This window comes from Vulpes lagopus, chromosome 12, assembly GCF_018345385.1.
Source record: "Vulpes lagopus strain Blue_001 chromosome 12, ASM1834538v1, whole genome shotgun sequence".
NCBI lineage: Eukaryota > Metazoa > Chordata > Mammalia > Carnivora > Canidae > Vulpes > Vulpes lagopus.
Window position 1 is genome coordinate 57,583,710 of NC_054835.1, and position 23,431 is coordinate 57,607,140.

Here is a 23,431-nt window from a genome sequence, read left to right on the forward strand (position 1 = left end):
AGAGGGCAGAGAAAGGACCAGGACCAGGTTCTCGGGGAACCGCCTTGAAATGAAACCTGGCTAATCAACTGCAGAGTAAAAATGTGCAGTGTGAACCCATGGGAGCAGTGTTTATGCAGAGTGAGTCTGCACCCAGCAGTATCTGTATATGCCGCGGGGCACTAACTGTGGAGGTGGATCTCACCAGAACACTAGCAGTTCATCCCAGAGTCTCTCCATAGTGCCTCCTGTCACCAACCCCACTTTCCCACAGCGCATGGATGTGCGAGTGCACGCACGCATCCTTTCTTTCTGTTTCTGCATCAGGAGCCCTGACCAGAGTGCGTTACTTACCGAGTTTCAATAGCCAGCCTTCCCGGTCTGGATTGAAGAAAGTGTGAGTGAGGTCATTCCCATCATCTTCTGGGATTTTAAAGGGTTCGTTTTTTATGCTCTCATACAGATTCTGGGATAAAAGACGACATTGCATGTCTCTGGTTCTAGAAACATCTCTTCTCCCTCCCCTTTCTCTTCATTCATTCAGTAAGCACAGGTTATGTGCCATGATTTGTCAGGCACTGCGAACAGAAGAACAGGACCAGTTCTGCCTTCGGGCAGCTCGCAGAGACAAAATGAATAAGATGCCTAATGGATAATTAAGAAAGAAAAGAAAGCAGCCTGACTTCCTCTCACACTTTGTTTCAGACTTATAAACCACTTTCCCCTCCTGATTCCCTTGCTGGGCCTCATGACTACTTTCTTAATGGACTTTATATAATTAAATAAATTTTATGAGCAGACCATGGGTGGGCCATATGTCTCACTCTTGTCCCATGTTCACCACCACCTGGGCTAGAGTGCGCTCACCCGGAGCAGCTCCTCGGGCAGGTCCCCCCCATCATTGATGCCACGATTCATGGCGATGAACCTTTCCACAGTGGGCTTATCCTTGACATTGGGGTTGTGCAGGCTGGTGTTCAACATGATGATGGCAAATGAGAGGACGTAACAAGTGTCTAAAGAGAAAAGCAAAAAGAGGATCAGAAACATCTGGCCAGAAGGACCAAGAAATGTCCCATGAAATCAAACTAAAAGCCATGCTCTCAAAAGGATGAGACAAATCCACGCATCGGGATGCCTTCTAAATGCACACTACTGACTGCTGCTGACTAAAGAGGTCCAGGCACAAATAAGTGCATCAAGTATTCAAGACTTAAAGGTGATTATTTTTCAGATTGCAAAAGGAGAACGCAGCAGGCAACCTGGAGAACGACACAATGTGTAAAAAAGAACATACCAAATACCTATGATCCCTCTACCTGCTAATGACTTATTTTGTTTCCTTACACAAATGTGCCCAGTGCAGCACATCACAAATGCATCTCACAGATGCACACTCTAACAAAACTGGAATCAAAGCAGAAACATAGTTTTGATCCTGCTTTTTTGCTAACCTTATCAGCATTTTCCTCATGTCAATAAAGCCTCCTCTTAAATACAAATTTTTTGTTTTATAAATTCTTTATTTTATTATTTTTTAAGATTTTATTTATTTATTCATGAGAGACAGAGAGATAGAGAGAGACAGAGACAGAGACACAGGCAGAGAGAGAAGCAGGCTCCATGCAGGGAGCCCGACGTGGGACTCGATCCCAGGTCCCCAGGATCAGGCCCTGGACTGAAGGCGGCACCAAATCGCTGAGCCACCTGGGCTGCCCGAAATTCTTTTTTAAATTCAAGTATGGTAGACACACAACATGACGTTAGTTTCAGGTGTATACATGTTGCCTCAACCACCTCATACATTACTCCGTGCTCACCACCATAAATGAGCCCACCACCCATCATCACTCGGCGTTACTACAGTATCACCGACTGTACCTCCTATGCTGTACTTTTCAGAATTCTAGTTGTAAAACGAGTAAGCCACAGAGATGAAGGACAGGATTATTAATAGTTGCACATTGCCTAACAGCTACTACAACTTACATTCCCACCCCCTTATTCCTACTCCCTGGACTTCTGGATCATTCCCAACATTTTACTATTATAACTACCACTTAAATCACTGTTCTTGGCATGAACCCAGGCCCTGTTGTTCTGGAAACTATCTAGCGCCGAGAGAGACTTTCGTGGGAAATGCTGGCCATCAGTGGGGCACACGGCTGCCCTACCTGTGGACTGGAACACCCCATTATTACACTGGCAGTAGCGCTGTGCAAATGCCTCCATCATCCGGTCAATCTTCTGGGCCTCTCCCGGTAGCCGGAAGCTCCACAGGAACTGCCTGAGTGGTGAGGACAGGTATGTTACTGGGCTGGGGCTCAGGGACACCACTCCCTTCTCCAGGAATGGTTGTTACATTTCCCATCGATTTTAATACGAAAGTGCAAAAGGGGGACCCACTGGCATTGGGCTTCTGCTCCCGCAGCTCTTAGCGGGTGCAAACTACAGTTCTACATCACTGTTCTCTTAGTCGAAGGTAAAGTGCTTAAGAGAAAGTGAAAAATTAAGATTTTCCTGTATAACAGAATGATTCTCCTCTTCAGATTAATATACAAGACTGAAATAGAAATAATGCTCACGTTCATGAGCTCTCATCTCTGGAAAATAAGATGAGGTGGTGGAAAAAGAAGATTTTCTATCAAAGCATTCACAATTGATCCCTTTAAGTCAAAGAGGGACCATGGCCAATAGGTCTCATTGTGCATTATTTTCACCTACCCAAATAGCAACACAAAAGATGGTGCTGTTGACAGCCCCCAGCAGCCAGGACACTGGAGGACAATGTCTCCAAAGATTTTGTAAAAATGGGGGCACATGGATGGCTCAGTTGGTTGGATCTGACTCTTGGTTTTGGCTCATGTGTCATGAGATCGAGCCCTGCCTATGGCTCCATGCTAAGTGTGGAGTCTGCTTGGGACTCTCATTTCCTCTGCCTCTGCCCCTCACCTGCCTTTGCATGTGTGTGTGCCTGCACTCTCAAATAAATAAATCTTAAAAAAAAAAGAAAAAAGATTTAGTAAAAAATGTAAATTTACTTTCCTAAAATGAAGTGAACAGCTACTGAATTCCTATTCTAGGGCAGAGGATTAAAGGGTTTTCTACACTGAAAACTAGAAAAAATTTCCAAATTTAAACATACACCAATTTCCCAATGAAATTTCCTATTAAAAGACATGAGGAAGAGTTTTGTGAAATTTGCCTTCAGGATGGGGGTTGTTATTCAGTTCTCGTTAACCATCCAGTCCTCTCGGCCACAGGCTCTTAGGCCACTTTCCTTCAACATACAACATACTTAAGGATGCTCAACACGGGCCTCCAGAGACATCCCTTCACCAAAACGCCACATAGGACAGACCTGGCACAGAGATGTGCCTCTCCCACCTCCCAGGGCACCATCCCCAAACACACTCACCGTAGTGCCTGGACAAGGTTAAGGTCAGTGAACTCATGTAACTCCACAAATGCATGAAGAACCTGGATATTAAACTCGTCTCTAGCAAGAAAAACAAAGATGGGGGTGGGGGTGGAAGTCAGAAACTGAGCCTGAGAATCCAAGCTTCCAGCCCCAGCCAGGCACTCTCCAAGCCGAGTCCCGCAGCCCCACACACTCCATACACGGCGAGGTCCCCACCAGGCACCGTTTGCCAGTACAGCCCCCCTCAGCACCAACTGAGGACAGAACCCAGCTGCCCGAGGACAGCGCTCTCTTTGGGGACTTGGAGCACACCGGAACTCCTGACAACCCGCTCCTTTCTCCTGAGGCCTTACCTCTCCCCCAGGTAGTCACCAATGGCGGTTTTGTTGAGGCCTTCCCCTTTGTACAAGAACTGGGCGATGTCTTCACAGGTATTCTTCAGCAGGTCATTCTCTATTAAGAATTGGATCCCCTAGAAGAGACATCAAGGTTGCCGATGACACTCACACCCTAGAAACCTCTAGAAAGGAGGGGAAAGGGCAGAGGAAGGACACACAGCAAGTATCTAATAAATACTCAGCAATGGACATGAAGGGTTAGGGGAGTCCCAGCTGAGGAGCCAGGGCAGAGGACGTGACACTGGGACGTGTGCTCCACAGAAGGGCAGGAAGCTGTGACGGGCACTACTGGGCTCCATCTGAGCGTTGCAGACGTCCCATCTTAAAGCCCGAATACTCTGGTTTCTCTTCAGATCGTATAAATCTTTCACCTTATTTAAAGCCTAAGGCCCCCAGTAGCACCCTCTCCACTCACCTTTTTAGGGTCCATGTTAAATTTTTTCCTGCCCATGGCTACCTGTTTGTTCCTCTGCATGTTTTTCCTGTAAAACAACCACCACAGCCATGTTAGTACTCCAGGCAGTCAGGAAGCTGTGAAAGCCTAGTATCATTCCCGCTTGCACCCACGGACTTGTAGAGATTTTTGAAACTGCTATCAGGGAAGCACAGGTGTACTTAGGTCTAAGTGTGGAAGGTCAGCTGAAAGCCTGATCCCCTCCCCAGGTTTGTTTGTTCCTTTTACTCCATGCTTCTCTTTTAACATGATTAAAAAAAAAAAACTTTATTAAGGTATCACGTACATATCATAACAATATGCCCATCTTAATTGTATACTTGAACGATTTTTAATAAGCTTATGGAGTTATGCAGCTATCACCACAACCAGATGCAGAACGTTTTTACCACCCAGCAAGGATATGCTGTGTGAGTGACATGTGAGTGACCGGCCTGTGACCTCGACCAGCCCGCCCCGTGCCCACCGGCTGGCATTCCAGCCGCCTACAGCTGGGGCGGGGAGAAGTGAGAATGCCATAAGCACCACTGCACATTCTTTCCCTGGGCGTACTTTCATCTCTCCCAAGTGAACACCTGGGCACAGAACTGCTGGCCATGGCACGGGCGCGTGTGTCACATGACAAGAAAGTGCCGCTCCCGAGCACCGGCACTCACCGACACCAGGGACCCTGGGCCCACTCTCAGTCTGGGCCTTATCACTGAGTCACATGTGTTCTGGATGCAAGTCCTTTTTCAGACACACTATTGCAAATGTTTCTCCTTGTCTGTGGCTTACCTGTTTCTTTTCATAGTATCTTTAAGCACAGAAGCTTTAAAGTTTGATTAAACTCCAATGTATTCACTGTTTTAAAGCTACAATTTTTAAAAATGTAAGGTAAAAAGGCTGTAATCCCAAACTGACAATACGGAGCCCGGCAGTGATGAGCTGGCCATTCTCCGCAGACCGCCTGGCTTCACTAAGCCCTAAAGGCACCGCCCATACCCGCTTAAAATAACAAACTCAAATGGTCTTAGGAAGCCAGACAGGGGACTTAGGCTTACAAAAATACAGACATGTAGTGAGTTAGAAACAGCCCAGTTAGTGCATTAAGTACTTAGAAAACGGTCTGGGAACCCCATTCAAAACTAAACTCTGGAGGTCACTGACGCTCATGCCATTAACCTGCAAGCGCTTCTCACAGTGTTGCACTAGAATGCCACGTCCAAGCTCTGCTCCCAAGCGCAGGGGAGGCACACGGCGAGCCCCCTGTGGCATCTGCACCCAGAAACACTGGGCGCTCCAGCCTTCAGAAATGGTGCGAGCAGCATTAAGCTTTTGACACTAAGGAAAAGCACAAACTCTAAAATGCAAACACAGTGGACAGCAAAGGGAAGAAACACCAGGTCACACAGTCGTTTAAGGGCTGTTCCAGGCTCTGGGGGCCTTCAGAGTTTTCTGCTTTGATGTCTGCAATGATATGAAAGAGGGGAGGACAGGAAACACAGAGCCATGCGTGCTTGCTAGGGACTGAGGGCAGAAAGCACACTTCCCTGGCCACATGCTGCAAGCACAGGCCGGGAGCTCGGGAGGCCCCAGCCACAATACGCAGCCGGCAGCTGGGCGAACTCACCTTTCTTCTGTGGACCCGAGGTTTTCAATTTCATTAGCTACCTCTGCTATCTCATCCTTGAGCCTCTACAAAACAGATAATCCAGAATTACCAGGGGGGCCGATGCAAGCGAGAGGAGCCCCTCTAACAGCTCACAGAACTCCCTCCAAGCAAAAACAAGATAAAGCAAAGCAAAACGAAACAAAATAAGGCAAACCAGAAAAAAAGTCTTTAACATTCCAGAAAATTCATCTGTTTAACAAATATTTGTTGAGGTCCTACCGGATAGTAAACATTCCGAGGAATACACAGGTGAGAAAGATAGCTCCTGACCTCAAGGATCACAGTCTAGGGAAGAAACTTATAATCATACACACCATGTAAAATACGTATTTTTTCACTGAGATGGCTGCGCTGCGACAGTGGATCGGAGCATCCCTGTAGCTCGCTAAGCCAGTGTGAGAAGGCTCAGGAGGAAGGACACACGCCCAGCCTGCCCGGCCGCGGTGCCTGGGCTGGGCTGGGCCGGGCCAACACTGCCGCCAAGCGGCTGGCAAGGGGAATGGTAACCCGAGCTCCTGCCTCTCCTCAGCCCCTTTCATGGGTAAGGCCCACCCTCAGAATGGAGGGTCACAGTCACGGCGGAGGGGGCCTGGGGTGAAGAACTGCTAAGATTTCCTAGCATTCACCAAAGAGGAATCAAAGGATTAGGGCAAGTGATCAAATTATACTGAAGTCAACAGCACAGCAAGTCTTTCCCTTTCCACTCTCTGCAGCTTTGGGGTCCCAGAGTAGGTTCCTGCCCTCCTCTCCCCAGCCCCGAGCTCCCAAATGTTTTACAAAGAATTCTACAAGAATAACATCGGCTGCCCTAAGGGCTAAAATAATCCAACCAATGGCTTCTATGACTTCTGTCCTACAAAGCTTCACAGCTCCACAAAGGATCTCAGAAACACTGATGAAACAGCGCCTGCTGCTTAAATATCTCACAGGGACGAGCAGAGACGCTAAGTCCTGTAGGAACAGGGCCTCATTTACCCCTGATGCCATCAACCCATCAACAGGTGCTTTCACTCGTCATCTTACAGCTGAAGGAACTGATGTTCAAAGGACCCGATTCCTTTTATCTGAGATCGCTCCTCCAGCAAGGGGCCGAGAGCCAGGACCGGACGTGGGTCCAGCTTCACCCGAAGTCCGTGTTCCAAGCCCCTGAGCCCTCACCCACACCCCACTCGGTAGTGAGAACCCCGCCTGGGAGTCAGAGGGCCCGGGTCACCTAGTTGTGACAACTGACCAGCTAGGGGAGGGTTCACGACCACCCGACCTAGGATTCCATCTTCTCACCGGTGAGACCCGCATGACTCCACTGTCCTCAGAGCTGGGGCGGGGTCAGCTCAGAAGGCGCCTCTCTGTAAAGGACAGGGCGGGCGTCCCTGCTGTGACCTCCTACCTGAATGTCGGCCAGCAGCTCCTGCTTTCTCCGCCGGATATTCTCCAGTTCCTGACGCTCCTCTGCCGTCAGGTCACTGGGAACTGCAAGAAAGGAGGGAAATGTTACTAAGAAAGCTTTCTCTCACCAGAAATAAACAGACTCCGGAGACCACAAAAGGACAAGGACACCACGGAAGAAACTAGAAGCCCATTTTGGAAATGGGGACAGCTCTGGCTCCTGTTCTCCATCAGCTTCACCAAAGGAAGCAAGCGCCCTGCTCTCAGAGAAAAGCTCTGCTGAAGGCGCACTTGCCATGGAAACAAGAGAGAAAAGGCAGCCTGAGGTCAAATGAGGTTGGCCAGGGATAAAAGGGGACTGTCAGCCGAGCCTGGCCATCCTCAGCCCTTGCGGCGGGGACACTGGAGGCCCCCGCACTGGGCCCACCCCGATCCACAACCACGTCCACGATACCCGTAAGTGGGGAGGGGACAGACTACACACGCGCAGGGGGGCAAGTCCAGAAGGAGACGCCCCACCTGAGCGCTTAACTCTGAGGACGGGGTGACGGAGACATCCCCCAGGCTTTGCACGCCTCCCGCTGTGTTTTCCTGCGCTCTCCTCCTCAGAGTCCCTGAGTTCCCAGTTCTCCCCACGCAACACTTCCTCCCCCGACACGCACAGGGGCTTGGACAGAAGCCCCCTCGCAGGACCCTTCCGAATGTGCTGGGGAAAGGCAGGGGGTCGGGAAAACCGGGGTTCGAATCCTGGCTCCAACCCACCAGGAGCAAGCAGGGGCGCCCTGCCCCAGGCAGCCCCTCGGCCCAAGGCTCCACGCGCTCCGCAGGCCGCCGTAAGGACAGAGTCCAGCGGGGAACGCGGGAGCCGCAGAGCCTTGGCTCCTGTTTCCTTCGGGGCAAGAGCAAAAGGCACCCATGTGGCCTGACACAGGGATGCTTCTCCACCCGGGTGGCGCCTGGACAAGTTAGAACCGCACCTCGCGGCACAGGCCACAGGTGGCTACTAAGCACCTGAGATGTGACTAGACCAGTTCGAGATGGACTATGTGTGTAAAATACCTGCCAGACTCTACATGAAAAGGTAACATAGCTCCTGAATATTTTATACTGATCACACATTAAACTCATTACTTGATAAATAAAATATACTATCTCAGCTGATGTCACTTGGGCCATGGGAAGTAACGCTGCATTTTGTGACTCTTACTATATTTCTTTCTTTTTTTTTTTAAAAAAAGATATATTTATTCATGAGAGACACAGAGAGAGGCAGGGACACAGGCAGAGGGAGAAGCAGGCTCCCTGCAGGGAGCCCGATGCAGGACTCGATGCCAGGACCCCGGTATCACACCCTGGGCAGAAGGCAGAGGCTCAACCGCTGAGCCACCCGGGCCCCTCTTACTATATTTCTACTGGACAGCACGGAGCTGGAACAACAACAGCTCTGCCTACAAGCTTGGACCCGTGACTCCCTTTCTCACTGAGACTTTATTGCACTTGGAGACTTTCCCCAAGTATTTCATACAATTCATGGAAGACAATAAAAGAGGGTAGAAACAACTGACAACAGTGATGTCTACAGCACAGGTGAATTACCTCCCTTAGGGAAGGTGGCTTTTTTTTTTTTTTAAGTAGGCTGCACACCCAGCACGGAGCTGGACGTGGGGCCTGAACCCACAACACTGAGATCAAGATCTGAGCTGAGACCAAGAGTTGGACACTCAACCGACTGAGCCACCCAAGTGCCCCAATGTTCCCCCCCAATCTTCTCTTGAAAAGTGTCTTAAACTTCCCCAAGACACACTACAGAACGCATTTGCTACCTCGACCCGATCTTCTCCATACACAACAGTACCAGAAACGCACCTTCTTTGTGTGACATCCACTGACATTTTCAATCTCACCCTTCATGTTCTTCACAATGGCTGTGATGTCACAGCCTAACTAATTCACTGAGTCCTACAGTAAGGAAGCACCCATGTCAGAGGCTGGGGGATTCCAGTCCAGGTCACCTTCCAGGAGTGACCTCACCACATCCCGGGGAACTCCGAGGGAACAGTCACCAGTGCTGGACTGGGGACAAATCAGCTCAGTTAGAGTGAACACCACCCTGAGAAACAACACAGACTCTCCCAATGCAGACTCCATTCTCAAGAAAAGCACACCTGAAGGAATTAATTCTGGTTTTTCTGGATTTCACAGAGAAGAATTTCTAGTCCATGAAGACTAGAAGATCGCTTTAAGAAATAATTTCCTGAGGTTCTAGAAGACAAATGTTCATTCTAATATAACACGGTGTTGAAAATTTGAGGTAATAGTTCATTTTTAATAGCTGTTCCATAGGGGAGAATAATCAGGCTTTGGTTTTGAAGCCACAGAGTCGGCTTAATCAGATCAACGGGTCCCTAACTGAGCAGAGGTAAGATTAAGGCCCTCGGAATGAGGCTGATGAAAAACAGACCCAGCATGTAGAAAATTTACATCTCTAGATTGCTGTGTGCCCCGGGAAGCCAATGTTTCTCATTCCAGATTGGAAAATCTCTGTGGTTGCTTTCTTGCGAGAACCTCAGCACCCAACCAGTCTGGGATCACAATCACACACGGCCATTTGTCTAGAGGGTCACAATCTATAGTTTCTGTGTTATAAACTCAGAATGTGCTGCCGATCCTCTACCTTCCAAGATACTATTGTAGAAACAGTAGAGGAATTTTTTAAAAAGCTATCAACCTACCATGTCAAGTACAGGAAGCAGGGCCGCTGGCAAAAATGATTTCAACAAACTTCTGGGGCAGAGAAGCAGAGTGCCAACTCCTCCTCCTGGAAGGCAAACTCCACGGCAGTGGGGGCCTCGTGCACCTATCACTGCCACGTCTGCAGTGCCCAGCACAGTGCCTGACACACCAAAGGCTCTGAATGTGTATTTACCTGAGGCCAAACAAAAGAACTGAGCAGAGCAGCTAGGCTGGGAGACCTGGGATTGCCCTACAGCGAAGCAGGTTCAGTCCAGCCAGACTAAAGCACAGCCTCGCTGCACACACGCCCCCACCCCACCCCACCCCACCCCACGGAGCTCCCATTTAACCTGTCCACCGCGCCTTTCTTACACCCACAGAGATGGCCGAGCCTACAGACCAAATGAGAAGCAGCAAGGCAGGGAACAGAAAACCCGTGGAGCAGAACAAAGGAAAACTTCAAAAGAACAGAAAACTCTGAAAAAGGGACAATTAAACAATACACTCCTGGAAATTAAACATATTTTTGTCCTCCGGCCTCCGCGCCCCCCACCCCCCGCCAAGTCAAAAACAGATGAAAAGATAAAGGTGAGGCACTCCTGCAGAATAAAGAGCAACAAGACTTAAGATAGAAGCAGAAGTGGACTCACTCAGAGGCACATTCACTGTAAAAATTCAGAAGTTGGAGGATTCCAGGTGATCCTACAACCTCCATGAGAGCAGGAAGAGAAAGGAGGTGGCCGGTGTAACAGCAGACACTGTGAGACGGGGGAGGGGCTTTCGAGGTCTAAATAAACATGATTTTGACCCTAGAATTCATTCTCAATGTGGAGGACAAGACAGAATCATTTCAGCCACAGGACTCAGTTTATCTCCCGTGCTCGTTCAGGAGGAGGAAGCCGTGCACAAGGGGGCGAGGGTGGTGCAGCCCCGGGAGCCCACGGAGGACACGCGCTCTGCTCTCGTGCGTGGACAGAAAGCCCAGATCAGAGCAGGAAGCCCACCGACAGGCTGCAAACAGTTCATCCCAGAGGAGGACTGGCAAGGCAGCTGAGAAGTATTTCCAGTGTGTGAAGGCACCACAGGGCTTCCTCTCAACAGAACAGAAAGCATCACTGGAAATAGAGAAACAAACACTAAAAGGAATCAGGAGCCAGCCGGGCGGGCAGCCCTCAGCGGAAGGCAAGAAAGCAGAGTCCCCTGGACCTTAGTGCTGGGAGCAGCTCCCGGGAGAGGCTCCCAGCTGAGCAGCAAGCACATCCTTGTAATGGTGCTGTGTAGTGGTCAACTTTTCCAGTCAATCTGTGAACAAAGCATGAAGGCTACTTTAAATCATGCGTCATCGATGGCGAAGGCCAGAGGGACGGGGGTCCCTACGGCACCCACTTACAAAAAAGCAGGGACAGACAGAACAGATCAATGAACATGAAAATGATGTTGTAAATATGTGTATGGAAGTTCCTAAAGTGAAAACGAAGCAAAAACTGGTAAGCCATCAAAAATGGACAGGGAGAGAGTGAAAAGGAGGAAAATGTGAAGTGGAAGTGGTCAAGAGACCATCTCTTTGATAAAATCATCAGTGGGATGAGAACATTAATATGCACTTGGCAGCACCTACCAGAAGATAAAAGCCAGAAAAAATTAATTATTAGCGGCTGCTTCTGGGGAGTGGGTGGGGAACAGAGAGATGGGGCCTATGAACTCCTGAATACTTGCTTTAAAAAAAATACATGAAGGTACTACTGCATTCTTTTTAAAGATTTTATTTATTTGAAAGACAGTGGAGGCACATGAGAGCATGAAGGGCGGGGAGTGGGGGGCAGAAGGAAAAGCAGACTCCCCACTAGGCAGGGATCCCAGGATCATGACCTGAGCCACCCAGATGCCCCCCATACTACTGCACTTTTCTTAAGATTTTATTTATTCATGAGAGACACAGAAAGAGAGGCAGAGACACAGGCAGAGGGAGAAGCAGGCTCCTTGCGGGGACTCGATCCCAGGACCCCGGGATCCCGCCCCGAGCCCAAGGCAGACGCTCAACCACTAAACCACCCAGGTGTCCCACTACTGCACTTTTAAAATGAAAAATAAAGGGGCCCCTGGGTGACTCAGTTGGTTGAGCATCTGCCTTCAGATCCCAGGGTCCTGGGATCGAGACCCCATGTCAGGTTCCCTGCTCAGCGGGGAGCCTGCTTCTCCCTCTCTCTGCTGTTCCCCCTGCTTGTGTGCACATTCTCTCTCTGTCAACAAATAAACAAAATCTTTTAAGAAATGAAAAATAAAAATGTTAATCCTAGAAAAGACGGGCCTTCTACATCCTGGTGGTCAGAAGGAAGCGGCGTCTGGGTAATTTGCAGCAGGAATAAACAAGACATTTATTCACATGTGCTTTGATGCTGCCTCCTGACATCACCCACAGGATCTCTAAACCTCTCTGTGTTCCACCTTAAATCACAGCGCTGTTTGACTTATGGTTCAGCAAATCATCTGAGAACTTCTCCTTTTAAAGAAGGGCAGGTTTACATCTCATCTGTCTAGTGGGATTCTTCCCTGAGTCCAGGAAAAATCTAGCACCCTAACACACGTACCTCTTGCACTTAGACGCATCAGGTAAGGTCACCTCCCCACTTCAAGCCCTCGCTCGCACACTGCCCAGGAGGAAAATAAATGCCGTGGAGAAAATGCTTCATTTCACTTAAGGGCAAAGAGAAATCAAAACCGTGGCTGGAGAGGGAGCGGGGTGAGCGACCCCCAGGATGGGGCAGGCCGCAGCCGGGACAGGAAAGGAAGACACAATCGGGACAGGAAAGGAAGACACAATCGTGGGCACCCGGCACCCTGCGTGGCTGGATAAACAGCAGGGCCCCCAGGAAGGGCCCGGCCCAGGGCCGAGGCTTTCCCTCCTCTCCTCGAAGCCATGAGGGTTAAACTGTAAGAGATCGGCTGACGGGCCAGATGGCAGAGAAACAAACAGCTCCTCCCTCCCCCGACTGCCACGTGCTGCAGCCCCACGTCTGTGCCAGGAGGGCGGCTAAGCCCCCTTCTCCTGAAAAGAATGGCAACCAGGGCGGCAGCAGCCCGGGCACAAAGGGCCCAGAGGCCTCGGGAATTCACTCCTGCAAAGGTTAATTTACAAGGTGTCCCCCTGCCAGCGAGGCGGCCAGGCCGGGATGGGCCCCCCCACTCCCTCGCGGGGTTCCAATTCAGCGAAGGGGATTAAAGTGCGTGCAACAACAAGGGACCATTGTGTTCAGCTGTGAATAGAAAAGCCACACGAGGGAAGCTTCCATTTATTTCTTTATTTAAATGTTGCTCTGCAGATTTTACCAGTGCAGAGCCCCAGAGCTGAAATGTGCTCCATCCAGCACATACAAAGGAGGACTGTCTTAAAGGCGCAGCTCCCATAAACAAGCACATGGCGGCAAGGATGCTCCGCGCTCCCCGCAGCCCGGAGCAGGTGCCCAGCGATCCGCCATGAAGTTCAATCGAGAAAGCAGTTCTGAGAGCAGTTTGTGCTCAGCGGGAGCACAGGCAGCCGCCTGCCACAACGCACACTCTGTCCTACATCCCCGGGAGCGTTAAAGATGTGCTTTAGGACCAAGACATCACTCTCCGGGGTCACCCCCCTATACCAGGTCCTGCTGGTCCTGCTGCCTCGCTTTAAAACACACCCCTTGCCTTGTTTTTCCAACCATAATCATCAACCATCGCCCTTCTTTTTTTTTTTAATTTTTATTTATTTATGATAATCACACAGAGATAGAGAAAGAGAGAGGCAGAGACATAGGCAGAGGGAGAAGCAGGCTCCATGTACCGGGAGCCCGACGTGGGATTCGATCCCAGGTCTCCAGGATCGCGCCCTGGGCCAAAGGCAGGCGCTAAACCGCTGCACCACCCAGGGATCCCCAACCATCGCCCTTCTTATATATAGCCTCTGCCTTTCAGTGGGTAAGAGGGGTCCAAATTTAAACCAGCACAGCAGGGAAATGTTCTTAAGAAGTGAGGCCAAGAATCTAGAAAGGTCCTTCCTTTTCCCCACATGTGCAGAAGGTAAACAGACAGGAGAGAACATCCTGGGCCACGTTCCCACCCAGGCCAGGGGGTGCATCCGAGTGTCCGGATGTGCTCCTGGGCCTGCAGAGCACTGGTGCCAGAAGTACCCCTGCTAATAATAATAAGCAAGGCCAAACCCTTTACAGACCTGTAAGTTTTATGAAACTGAAAGCACACAACCTGCAAAAGCTAACTGCAAGCCCCAGCTAAAACAGGAGCAGCAGCGGCAAAGTGGAGGACCAAGCTTTCTCATGCCTCTCTAGAAACTGCTACCAGCTCTGGAGAGAATACAGCTATTTACAGCTTTTGGGTTCCAGAGTGCAAATCTGGGAAACTGTCCAAGGGAGTGAAGGCAGTTTCCTTCCCTTCCACGGACTTAAAAGGTCAAAGGGCCTGCATTTACCAACCTCATACCTGTGCAGATCCTACCGGTTAGATGTCTCATGCTGCCCCACCCTATGGGGGTGAGTCATCTGGTCTCCCAGGAAATCCCAGTGACTTACAATGTGAAAGATTCAGAACAGAAAGAACTCAGGTGTTGGAAACCAACATTTAGCAAACGTTCACAAAACTCAATTCCAAGCTGATAAGATCTGGGGTCAGATCTTTACAACAGGTATAAGGACGCAACCAACATCCACTGCATCTCTCAGGTAAAGGGCAATACAGAGAGAAGGAAAATAAACAGCTGTAATGACTCAGGAATTTCATTGAAAGCCTCAAATTTACAGACAGGCCAGGCCTCAGGACAGCTGGCATGACCAGAGGGCAAGAGAGGGTAGACGGTCGGAGCATGTGGATATGACCCAAGCCCGAAACTTGGTGGCATCCATGAGCCAACAGCGCATATGTTCATGTCATACCTTTACAGAAAGTCTGCCGACTTTAGAAAACCAGTTACTTTTCCTTCCAACTAAGTCAAACCATGGGCAATCCAGTATCAGTCATTCTACCTCAAAAAGGAAGGAAATCCTGATGCCTGCTACAACATGGATGAACCTTGAGGACACCGTGCTCGGTGAAATCAGCCACAGGCTATAGGATTCCACTTCTGTGAGGTGCCCGGAGCAGCCAAACCCAGAGACAGAGCAGGATGGAGGCTGCCAGGCGCTGGGGCTGGGGAGGTGGTGCTGACTGGGGACGGAGTTCCTGTTTCACAAGATGGAAACTTCTGAAGCATGGTTGTACAGCAATGGGAATATGCATAACGCTACTGGACCCGTACACTAAATATGATAAATTTTATTTTGTGTGTACTTTACTATAATTAAAAGTAAACCAAACATACAAAAAGCCAACAGCAGTTATCTTGATTTCCTGATTTCTGCTTACTGTACTCCTCTTCCATGACTGACTTATGAAGTGTTTCACCACCAGTTTACGGCCTAGGAGATTTTGGTTCTTTTTTAAAGATTGATTGACTGATTGATGTTTAGAGAGTGAGGGAGCAAGGGGAGCAGCAGAGGGAGCGAGAATTGCAAGCACTCTGTGCTGAGCGCAGAGTCCAATGCGAGGCTCAATCTCATGACACTGAGGTCATGACCTGAGCCAAAACCAAGAGTCAGAGAGCGCTCAACCTACTGAGCCACCCAGGCAGCCCCGCCTAGATTTTAAAGGAATTTGTGTACACAGCGTGGACCAGAAAGAGTTAAATTAGCATGAGGCCAGCATAACTGATACTCAACACAGAGGCCAGAGGCTCCTTCTAGCAAACTGCCAACGCGAACATTTACTCTTCCAGTTTAAATTCTTTCCCCCACAAAAGTCACCCAATCTCCTACCTAGGACGAAGGACAGATACATTAACTATTTTATTACCATTTTTTTGCATCTTTAAGACAAACTCTGTCCCCACCGCTGTCTTGCAGCTGGCTCATCTAACACCTGCCCGGATGACTCAAGCCTCCTCAGTCCAGAGGAGAGGCTAACTGGGGTTGGGGTGGGAGGGGACACCTGCTGGGGGCTTTCCCTGCCGAGGTAGTTCTGTGACCTTGGGCTAACCACCACCTCATCCAGCCCCAACCGGAATGGGTCTGTCATCATCACAGCCCTTCTCAAATGAAAGAACAGGTATGAAACAGCCACAAAGACGCCTGGCTGGCTCAGTCGGTGGAGTGTGCAACTCATGATCTCAGGGTTGTGAGTTCAAGCCCCATATTTGGTACAGAGATTACTTAAAAATAAAAGCTTTATTTAAAAAACCCCCAAACAGTCCCATAAACTGTCTTAGAAAAAAACAAGGTATTTTATCTTCTTACCTTACACACAGAAGGGAACAGACACATTTTATCTAACAAATCCTAGAACTCCGGCACTAACCAGCCAACCAAAGGGAAATGAGGTCAAATTTAAAGGCAGTTAAAGGGATGAAGTCATAAAATTGTATCCTAAAAGTTTGGTTTAGAAAAACAAAGTTAACATCTGCTTTCAATAAAAGGTAAAAACTAGGAAATAATCATTTTAAAACCTCTCCACCTTTTCTAAAGCCTGGCAGTGGTAAGATCCGATCCAGCTGGAGTTTTGCAGCAGGATTCCTTCTGGCGTTCAGACTTCCAATCTGTGTCTGCAAAGCTGTTTTTGAAAGGATCACAGGAATGGAAAGCAGGGCTGGACCAGCCCAACAGGGAGAACCATTTTCTCGCGCTGGCCTCCTTGAGACAGAGGAGAGTGCTCAGCTCTCGGGGAAAGCCTGGGAATCCCCTCCCCAGCAGACAGACCAAGTCATCTGTGCTTGCCCCTCTCTCCCGAGGGAAGGGGCTCCAGAAACGCCCCGTGCCAGCTGCCGTCTCCCACTGCACAGCTGTGCCGCCACACCCCTTTCAGTCCAGAACTGGGGCTCAGTGGGGGCTTTAACAAGTCAGTTCTCACTTAACCTGTTCCTGAAACCAATCTATGCCAGCTCTTCGTAAAGCCCTTAATTTTTTGGCACACTGAAACGCTCTCGGTCGGCCTAATCGCTGGAATGGACCCCTAGGATCAAATGAAACGTGCGATTCCAACTCCTTTTCTGGACATATTGTTGGAAGGAGGGCTAACACCCCCCCCCCCCCCCCAGGAATGGTTCCAAAGTATTCAAAGAGTCCAACAGAAACTCATGGGGTGGGTCCAGAGGAGAGAGAATCACCCTGAACCTGTCCCCCTGCTTCCCGCTGTCCTATTCGTCACCTCACCGAAGCAGGGCCACCAAAATTGGCCATCGGCTTGTTCCTAAATCTCAGGCCTAGAAGAAAGCCCCCTGAACATCTGAACATCTACCCCGAGGAGCCAATGGAAAAACCCTAGGAGGAGAGAGCAGAATGCAAAACCACAAGGCAGTCATGCAGAGACGCTGCCGCACGCATCGGCCCTGCCGCGGGGTGGGAGAGGCTGGCAGCAAAGCATAATAGAGCGGGATCCGCATACTCTGCGTGGTACTGTACGACCAGCGCGCGCCATCCACCGGCCTCTTACCCAAGGCGAGTCCCCTCTCCTGCAGCCCCAGCGTCCCGGCAGCCCCCGTCACAGCCTGGGCAGCTGGCAGCTCTCCGCTTCAGAGGCCATGGTGGGCCGCCGCCGCCCCGCCGTCCCCGGCTCCCGGGTGCTCCCGCGGCCCCAGGGGGGCGGAGGGGCGCAGCCAGCACGGCATGTGGGCCGGCACAGCCGGGCACGGGAGGCAGCGAGGAAACAAAGGCCAAGTGGGAACCGCGGGTGGAGAGAGCGCCGGTCCTGGAGGGGAAGGCTGCCGGGGCAGAGCCGGCGGAGCAGGAGCGGGCGGAGCGGAGCGGAGCGGCCGCCGGCTGACACTTGGCGTGCGAGCTGCCTGCCCTGCTCGGTGCTCGCCGCTGTGCTCGCCGCTGCGCTCGCCCTGCGCTCCGGCGCCGCAGGCAGGCGGATTTCCATGAATGCGATTCCAGCGGCCCCTCCTCCTGCCCCCACGCACGCGGCCTCCGGGGGAGGGCTGCACCGCTCCTGGCAGGCTGCGCTCGCTTTTCTTCCCCCCAGAAGCAGAGGCTGAGGGCTGCCTCGCCGGGGCTGTTAACCCTTCCTTTAGACGCCCTCTCCCCTTCCTTTAGACGCCCTCTCCCTACCGAGCCCAGAAACGACAGGGAGGCCCGCGGGGTCCCTGCAGCCCCTCCTCCTGCTCCCGCCGGGGGAGGGGGGGGCAGGCAGTGACGCCGGCCAGGCTGCCCCGGGCCCCACACAGGTGTGCTCCGGCCTCTCTAGCAGAGGGCTTGCCTTCCACTCGGTCACCAGAGGTGGCAACGTCCCATTCCAGGGCACGCTGGTTAGGAGGAGTTCGAAGGCTGACCTCGCTGGGCTCGGGGACAATACTCTCAGTGGGCGGGTGACAAGGAACATCCCTGCAACCGGAGAGCAGCAGCTCTGAAACTTCAGGGGGCATCATCAAACACCCAGGCTTGGAGCCTCGGACCCCAAGATGTGGCTCCCACGTGAAGGTGGGCCAGAAGATGACTCGAGGCCGCTGTCTGCAGGCCACTCGGGGGAACACCGCCTTTGACTAGTGAGGGAAGAGACGTAAGGTTTTAAAAACAAATGCCAAACAAGCAGGGAGGCAAAAGAGAAGCCATGACACCAGATCAGGGCTCTGTGACCTCGGTGCTGCTGACCTTCTGGTGGCTCAGTCTCCCTCACGGGGCTGTCCTGGACAATGCAGGAGGTTGAGCTGCTGATGCCAGGGCGCCCCCACCACCTCACCTCCAGATGTACAACCACAGCGTCTCCAGACACTGCCAAATGTCCCCTGGAAGGCAAAACTGCCCAGCCTGGAAACCACTGCTCCACATAAACAACAAAGGAGAAAACAAAACCAAAACATCCCAGGCCCTCCCCTGCCTTCCAGTCTGCTGTCCTTAGGAAAGTGCCGAGAGGAGGCACCCCCGGCAGGCCTGTCCCCTCCGTGCCCCTCGCCATACTAATGTGGGCTCCATGCTCTGGGGATTCCTTGTCACCAGGACAGGGTCTCCAGACCCAACCCAAATACCCCAACTCTGCAGCCCAGCCTACGTTTTTGAAGAAACAGCCATAATATGAACAACTTTATTTTTGTACCAAAATGGCAGTTCTCATCTATAAGAATCCTATCAAGTCTATGAGAAATAAGCCCTAAAATTATTTACGAATTCTTTGTCTTAGGCTGTAAATGGAAACCAGCTTTCAACAAAGGTGTAGACTGAGAACCGCACCCCACTCCTGCCATCTGCTAGGGCACCCACCTCTCGCCCGCGGTGGAAGATCCTCCTCCTCCTGGCTCCACCAGAGCTCTCACTCCCAGCATCTCTTCACCTCCTTCTTGTTTTTAGGGGCTCTTCCTCACCATTCCTCAAGAGCTGCTGCTCACAGGGAAAACTCTGGGGTCACGGTGGCCAGGCTCCCCTCTCAGTTTACACCTGCTGGTCATCACCTAACATCTCCCCCCACGCCACTTCTCTCTGTGTCTGTATCATGCAGTTTACCGCCTGCCAATGCAGTCCTGCTACCAAGGGTTTCATCTGCCCAGTAAGAGCTCATACTCTAAGTGTATAACCAGGGCTATACACTTAGCCCCTTTTTGAGGCAACATTCCTAGTTTTTTTTTTTTTTTTAAGATTTTTAATTTATTAGAGAGAGACAGAGAGAGGCAGAGGGAGAAGCAGGCTTCATGCCGGGAGCCCGACGTGGGACTCGATCCCGGGTCTCCAGGATCACACCCTGGGCCAAAGGCAGCGCTAAACCGCTGAGCCAGGGCAGCCCCGGATGGCTCAGCGGTTTAGCGCCACCTTCAGCCCAGGAGGTGATCATGGAGACCCGGGATCGAGTCCCACGTCGGGCTCCCTGCAGGGAGCCTGCTTCTCCCTCTGCCTGTGTCTCTGCCTCTCTCTGTGTCTCTCATGAATAAATAAATAAAATCTTTTAAAAATAAATAAACAAACCGCTGAGCCACCGGGGCTGCCCACATTCCTAGTTTTTACACAAATACAGCAGAGATTTACAAATCCCAGCAGGTGACTGCTGACCTCTCACCTCCTGTGCCAGCCCAGGTCATAACACACCAGGCTCACATACCGCACCTGCTACAACAGAGTGACCAGAGGATCTGCAGCCGGGCCCGACCTGCAGCGTGTGACGCTGGGCAAAGGGTCAGCTGGAATCTGGGCCACAGGCAGCTGGGAGCAAAGCCCACAATAGTCAATTCTCAGCACGGACAGTACGACCCAAGATGTGAGCAGACAAGAAGCTCAAGGAAAAACTACCAACAGAAAGTCTGCAGCGTCCCTCCTCATGTATAAAGAAGACGGATGCGAAAACAAACAGCCCCATCATCAAGTTCATGAACTCACAGTGATCAAAGATAAAGACCATTCACAGGTGAGCTAGTCATCTCTGGAAATCCACAGAGAGAAAATAAAAGTTTTTCAAAATGATTTTGAGACTGTTAATTCAACAATCTTTAAAAAAAAAAAGAAAAGAAAGAAAAGAAAAGAAAAGTGTACCACCCATGAATAAGGCACCCTGTTAGCTAGTGTAGAAGGTACAGAGATCGTTACTATTCCCTTTGAAAGAAGAGAGTCGGGCAGGTACGTGCAAAGGAACTGTGGCAACAGATGCTGGGGGTGGGACACCGTGACCACGGCGGCCACGCTGCCAGAAGGCTCCACGCAGGCCTGAGGCTGGAGCCTAGTCTGAAGGTTAGAGCCAGGAAGGAGGGGCCCCTCCAGACTGGGGAGAGTGACGGTCATAGGGTGGAAAGGGGAGAACGTGCTGGAAACGTGGGGGAAGCTGGGGTCACACTGGGTCCCCCTGACACGAAGCCTCTGGAGTCTATGCTGGGGTTGAGTGGCCGGAGAAGCATAGGAGCACCCCAGGAAGAGCGGGGAGTGGCTGCGAGGGGCCTGAGAAAGAACAAGGACTGGAGGCTTTTCAGGGGTCACCAAGGAACAGTGACGGGGACACTTGGCACCTGTCCAATGCAGCAGAACTGGGGTTCAGAAGTCGGGGTGCAGACACGAGTGTCTTCTGCCCCTGCCAGCGCTCCCAGCCCAACCATAGCTCACATCCTGCCTCCCACCATGAGGCCTCGGCCCACGGGACCAGCCCCGGAGACCCTCCACCACGCACGCAGGGGCATCTGCACAACCTCGGAGGTGGAGCTGAATTCCAATCTTGCCATTCATCAAGGGCCCAAGCGTGAGGCCCTGCCAGACCCCGGCTGACCCAGGCAGAGAGCCTGACTCAATCTCCGCTCTGCGTCATGCAACAACCGAGACACGGAGCTTTAATAGCTGTAATCCATTCCTGATACTTAAAAGTACTTAATTTTTCTTCAGTAAAAGCTAGATGCGTAAATACTTCTCACAAGAGGCAAAGACACCTGTTCCCACAGAGTAGGGCTGGAGATCTCGAGAGAGAGCCGTCGTTTCTACTCTAACCCCAAAGCAGAAAACCCCGGCTCCCAGAACCGGACACTGGCCCTTACCAGAGCCGCATGGGGTCCCGGGAAGGGTTTCTGAAATCTGACAAAGGGCTGGAGGCACCAGCCTGGGCGCCCGCCTTCTGCATCACAGCAGGTCTCAGTGGCCACTCCCGGGCAGGGCAACACCAAGATGGGGCCTCCTCACGGCGCCTGGCAGGCCAGGGCGTATGCATTCTGCTTGGAGAGGTTGCTCTCGGAGTCCTCTACCTCCGGCTCTTCGCAGAGGGCAAGGCTGAGCAGGGGGGCGGTGCAGCAGGGAGGACAGTCAGGAGGTGGTGGCAGGAAGCAGACAAAGCTTAGTTCCACGTTCCTTCAAGCCCTGGGGTGGCACTTCTCCCTCTGCAACATGAGCTCAGGAGGTGAGTGACCCACAGGAGGGTGGGGGCTTGGCTATAAATTCCTGACACCAGGAAGGTTTCCGGTGGCCTCCCTCCAGTACAAACTGATCCTCACCTCTCGGCTGTTATCCTGAAGAGCATGATGCGATTGGTTTCCCTGGACAAATTCCCTTCCACCCCAAGCCCCCAAAGCCAGCGTGGCCACTGTGACAGGGCCTCTTCGTTCGGGCAGGAGAGTCACCAGGAAAAGAAAAGGAGACGTGGGCAGAGGTTGGAAGACCCAAACTGGGCAAGGTCTCTCCTCGGTGTGTATGTCCCAGTTTCTAAAAATACTATGTACATCACCAACAAGACTTTCACAGAAATGATATAAGTAATATTAAAGCTCTTAGGAGGGACACCCAGGTGGCTCAGCAGCTGAGCATCTACCTTTGACTCAGGGCGTGATCCTGCAGTCCCAAGATCGAGTCCCACCCCAGGCTCCCTGCATGGAGCCTGCTTCTCCCTCTGCCTGTGTCTCTCTCTGTGTCTCTCATGAATAAATAAATAAAAATTTTTAAAAAGCTCTTAGGAAAAAAAAAATGTATATATGGTTAGTCCAGAAAAGTATGAAGGAGGAAAAAGGTGACGTGAGGGAGTCACCCCTGGAGATGGACGTGTGTGAAGCTCGCTGATGGGGACACTTGAGAGATGCCAACACACCTGCTGGTACTTCAGGTCACAGGGTCTCAGGAAGAGAAGACACACAAATATAAAGAAAGGTGGGATTTCCAGCCCATGGTGGTGGTGCAATAAAGCCAGTCAGCCGTCGGGGAGAAGACTAAGCGGAGTTGCCCACCTTATTTATATCAAGATAAATTCTAGCTGCATAACAGATTTTAATGTAGAGAAAGAAACCATAAACACTCCAGAATAAAGCATGGATTAACATGGTCGTGATCTTTGGAAAGTGTGTTTCCCGGATTAAAATGAAAAGCTGCTGAGGGGGAAATGAAGCCCTAGCAGCTAAAGGTAAGCAGCCAGGACAACAAATATGCAAAGCACGGGCCAAGGGTTAACTTCTTTAATTCACAAGGAGAGCAGCACGAAGCCCAGCAGGACAAAGACAAACACGACTGGCAAAGGACACGAAGGCAGATACAAGAGAAAAACACACGTGGCCAGACGTGGAAAGATGCTTGAACTCTCCAAAAACAAAAAAATCTAAAACATACCAATTAAAACACGAACACCATACAGCCCTCCCAACAGTCCAGCAGAAATTACGTGTCTGATGACGGAGGAGACCCCGACGAGGGCGTGGGGACACACAGGTGGCCGGGGGCGTGGAACCCCGCGCAGCCTCTCTGCCATACCAAGCCTAAAAGCCACGTTCCTTTCCATTCAGCACTTCCATTTAAGAATTTACCCAACCCACATCCTCCAGAAATTGCAGTTTTTGTTTTTGTTTTTTTTTTTAGAAATTGCAAAATTTAAAAACTACTTAAACACGATGTGGTCACAAGAAAGGAGGAGATGATTTGTGAGCGCTCATCTAGAAAATTCTCGAAGACCTGCTCTGTACA

At 51.0% G+C, this 23,431-nt stretch overlaps 1 protein-coding gene across 4 annotated transcripts in view; it reads right to left on the reverse strand.

Annotated features, from left to right (window-relative positions):
- CYTH1 (cytohesin 1) overlaps positions 1-23,431 on the reverse strand; it is a 78,850-nt gene that overhangs the window by 13,210 nt on the left and 42,209 nt on the right. For 2 of the 4 annotated variants that reach the window (XM_041724803.1, XM_041724806.1), the window contains exons 2-9: positions 7,294-7,376; positions 5,865-5,929; positions 4,214-4,280; positions 3,754-3,872; positions 3,398-3,478; positions 2,154-2,266; positions 847-995; positions 333-445 (exon numbers count right to left, since the gene is read on the reverse strand). In XM_041724803.1, the coding sequence (XP_041580737.1) occupies positions 333-445; positions 847-995; positions 2,154-2,266; positions 3,398-3,478; positions 3,754-3,872; positions 4,214-4,280; positions 5,865-5,929; positions 7,294-7,376 (790 nt within the window). Of the gene's footprint in view, positions 1-332; positions 446-846; positions 996-2,153; positions 2,267-3,397; positions 3,479-3,753; positions 3,873-4,213; positions 4,281-5,864; positions 5,930-7,293; positions 7,377-17,528; positions 18,018-23,431 lie in introns of those variants that run through there. The other 2 variants (XM_041724805.1, XM_041724802.1) reach the window with 2 other exon arrangements.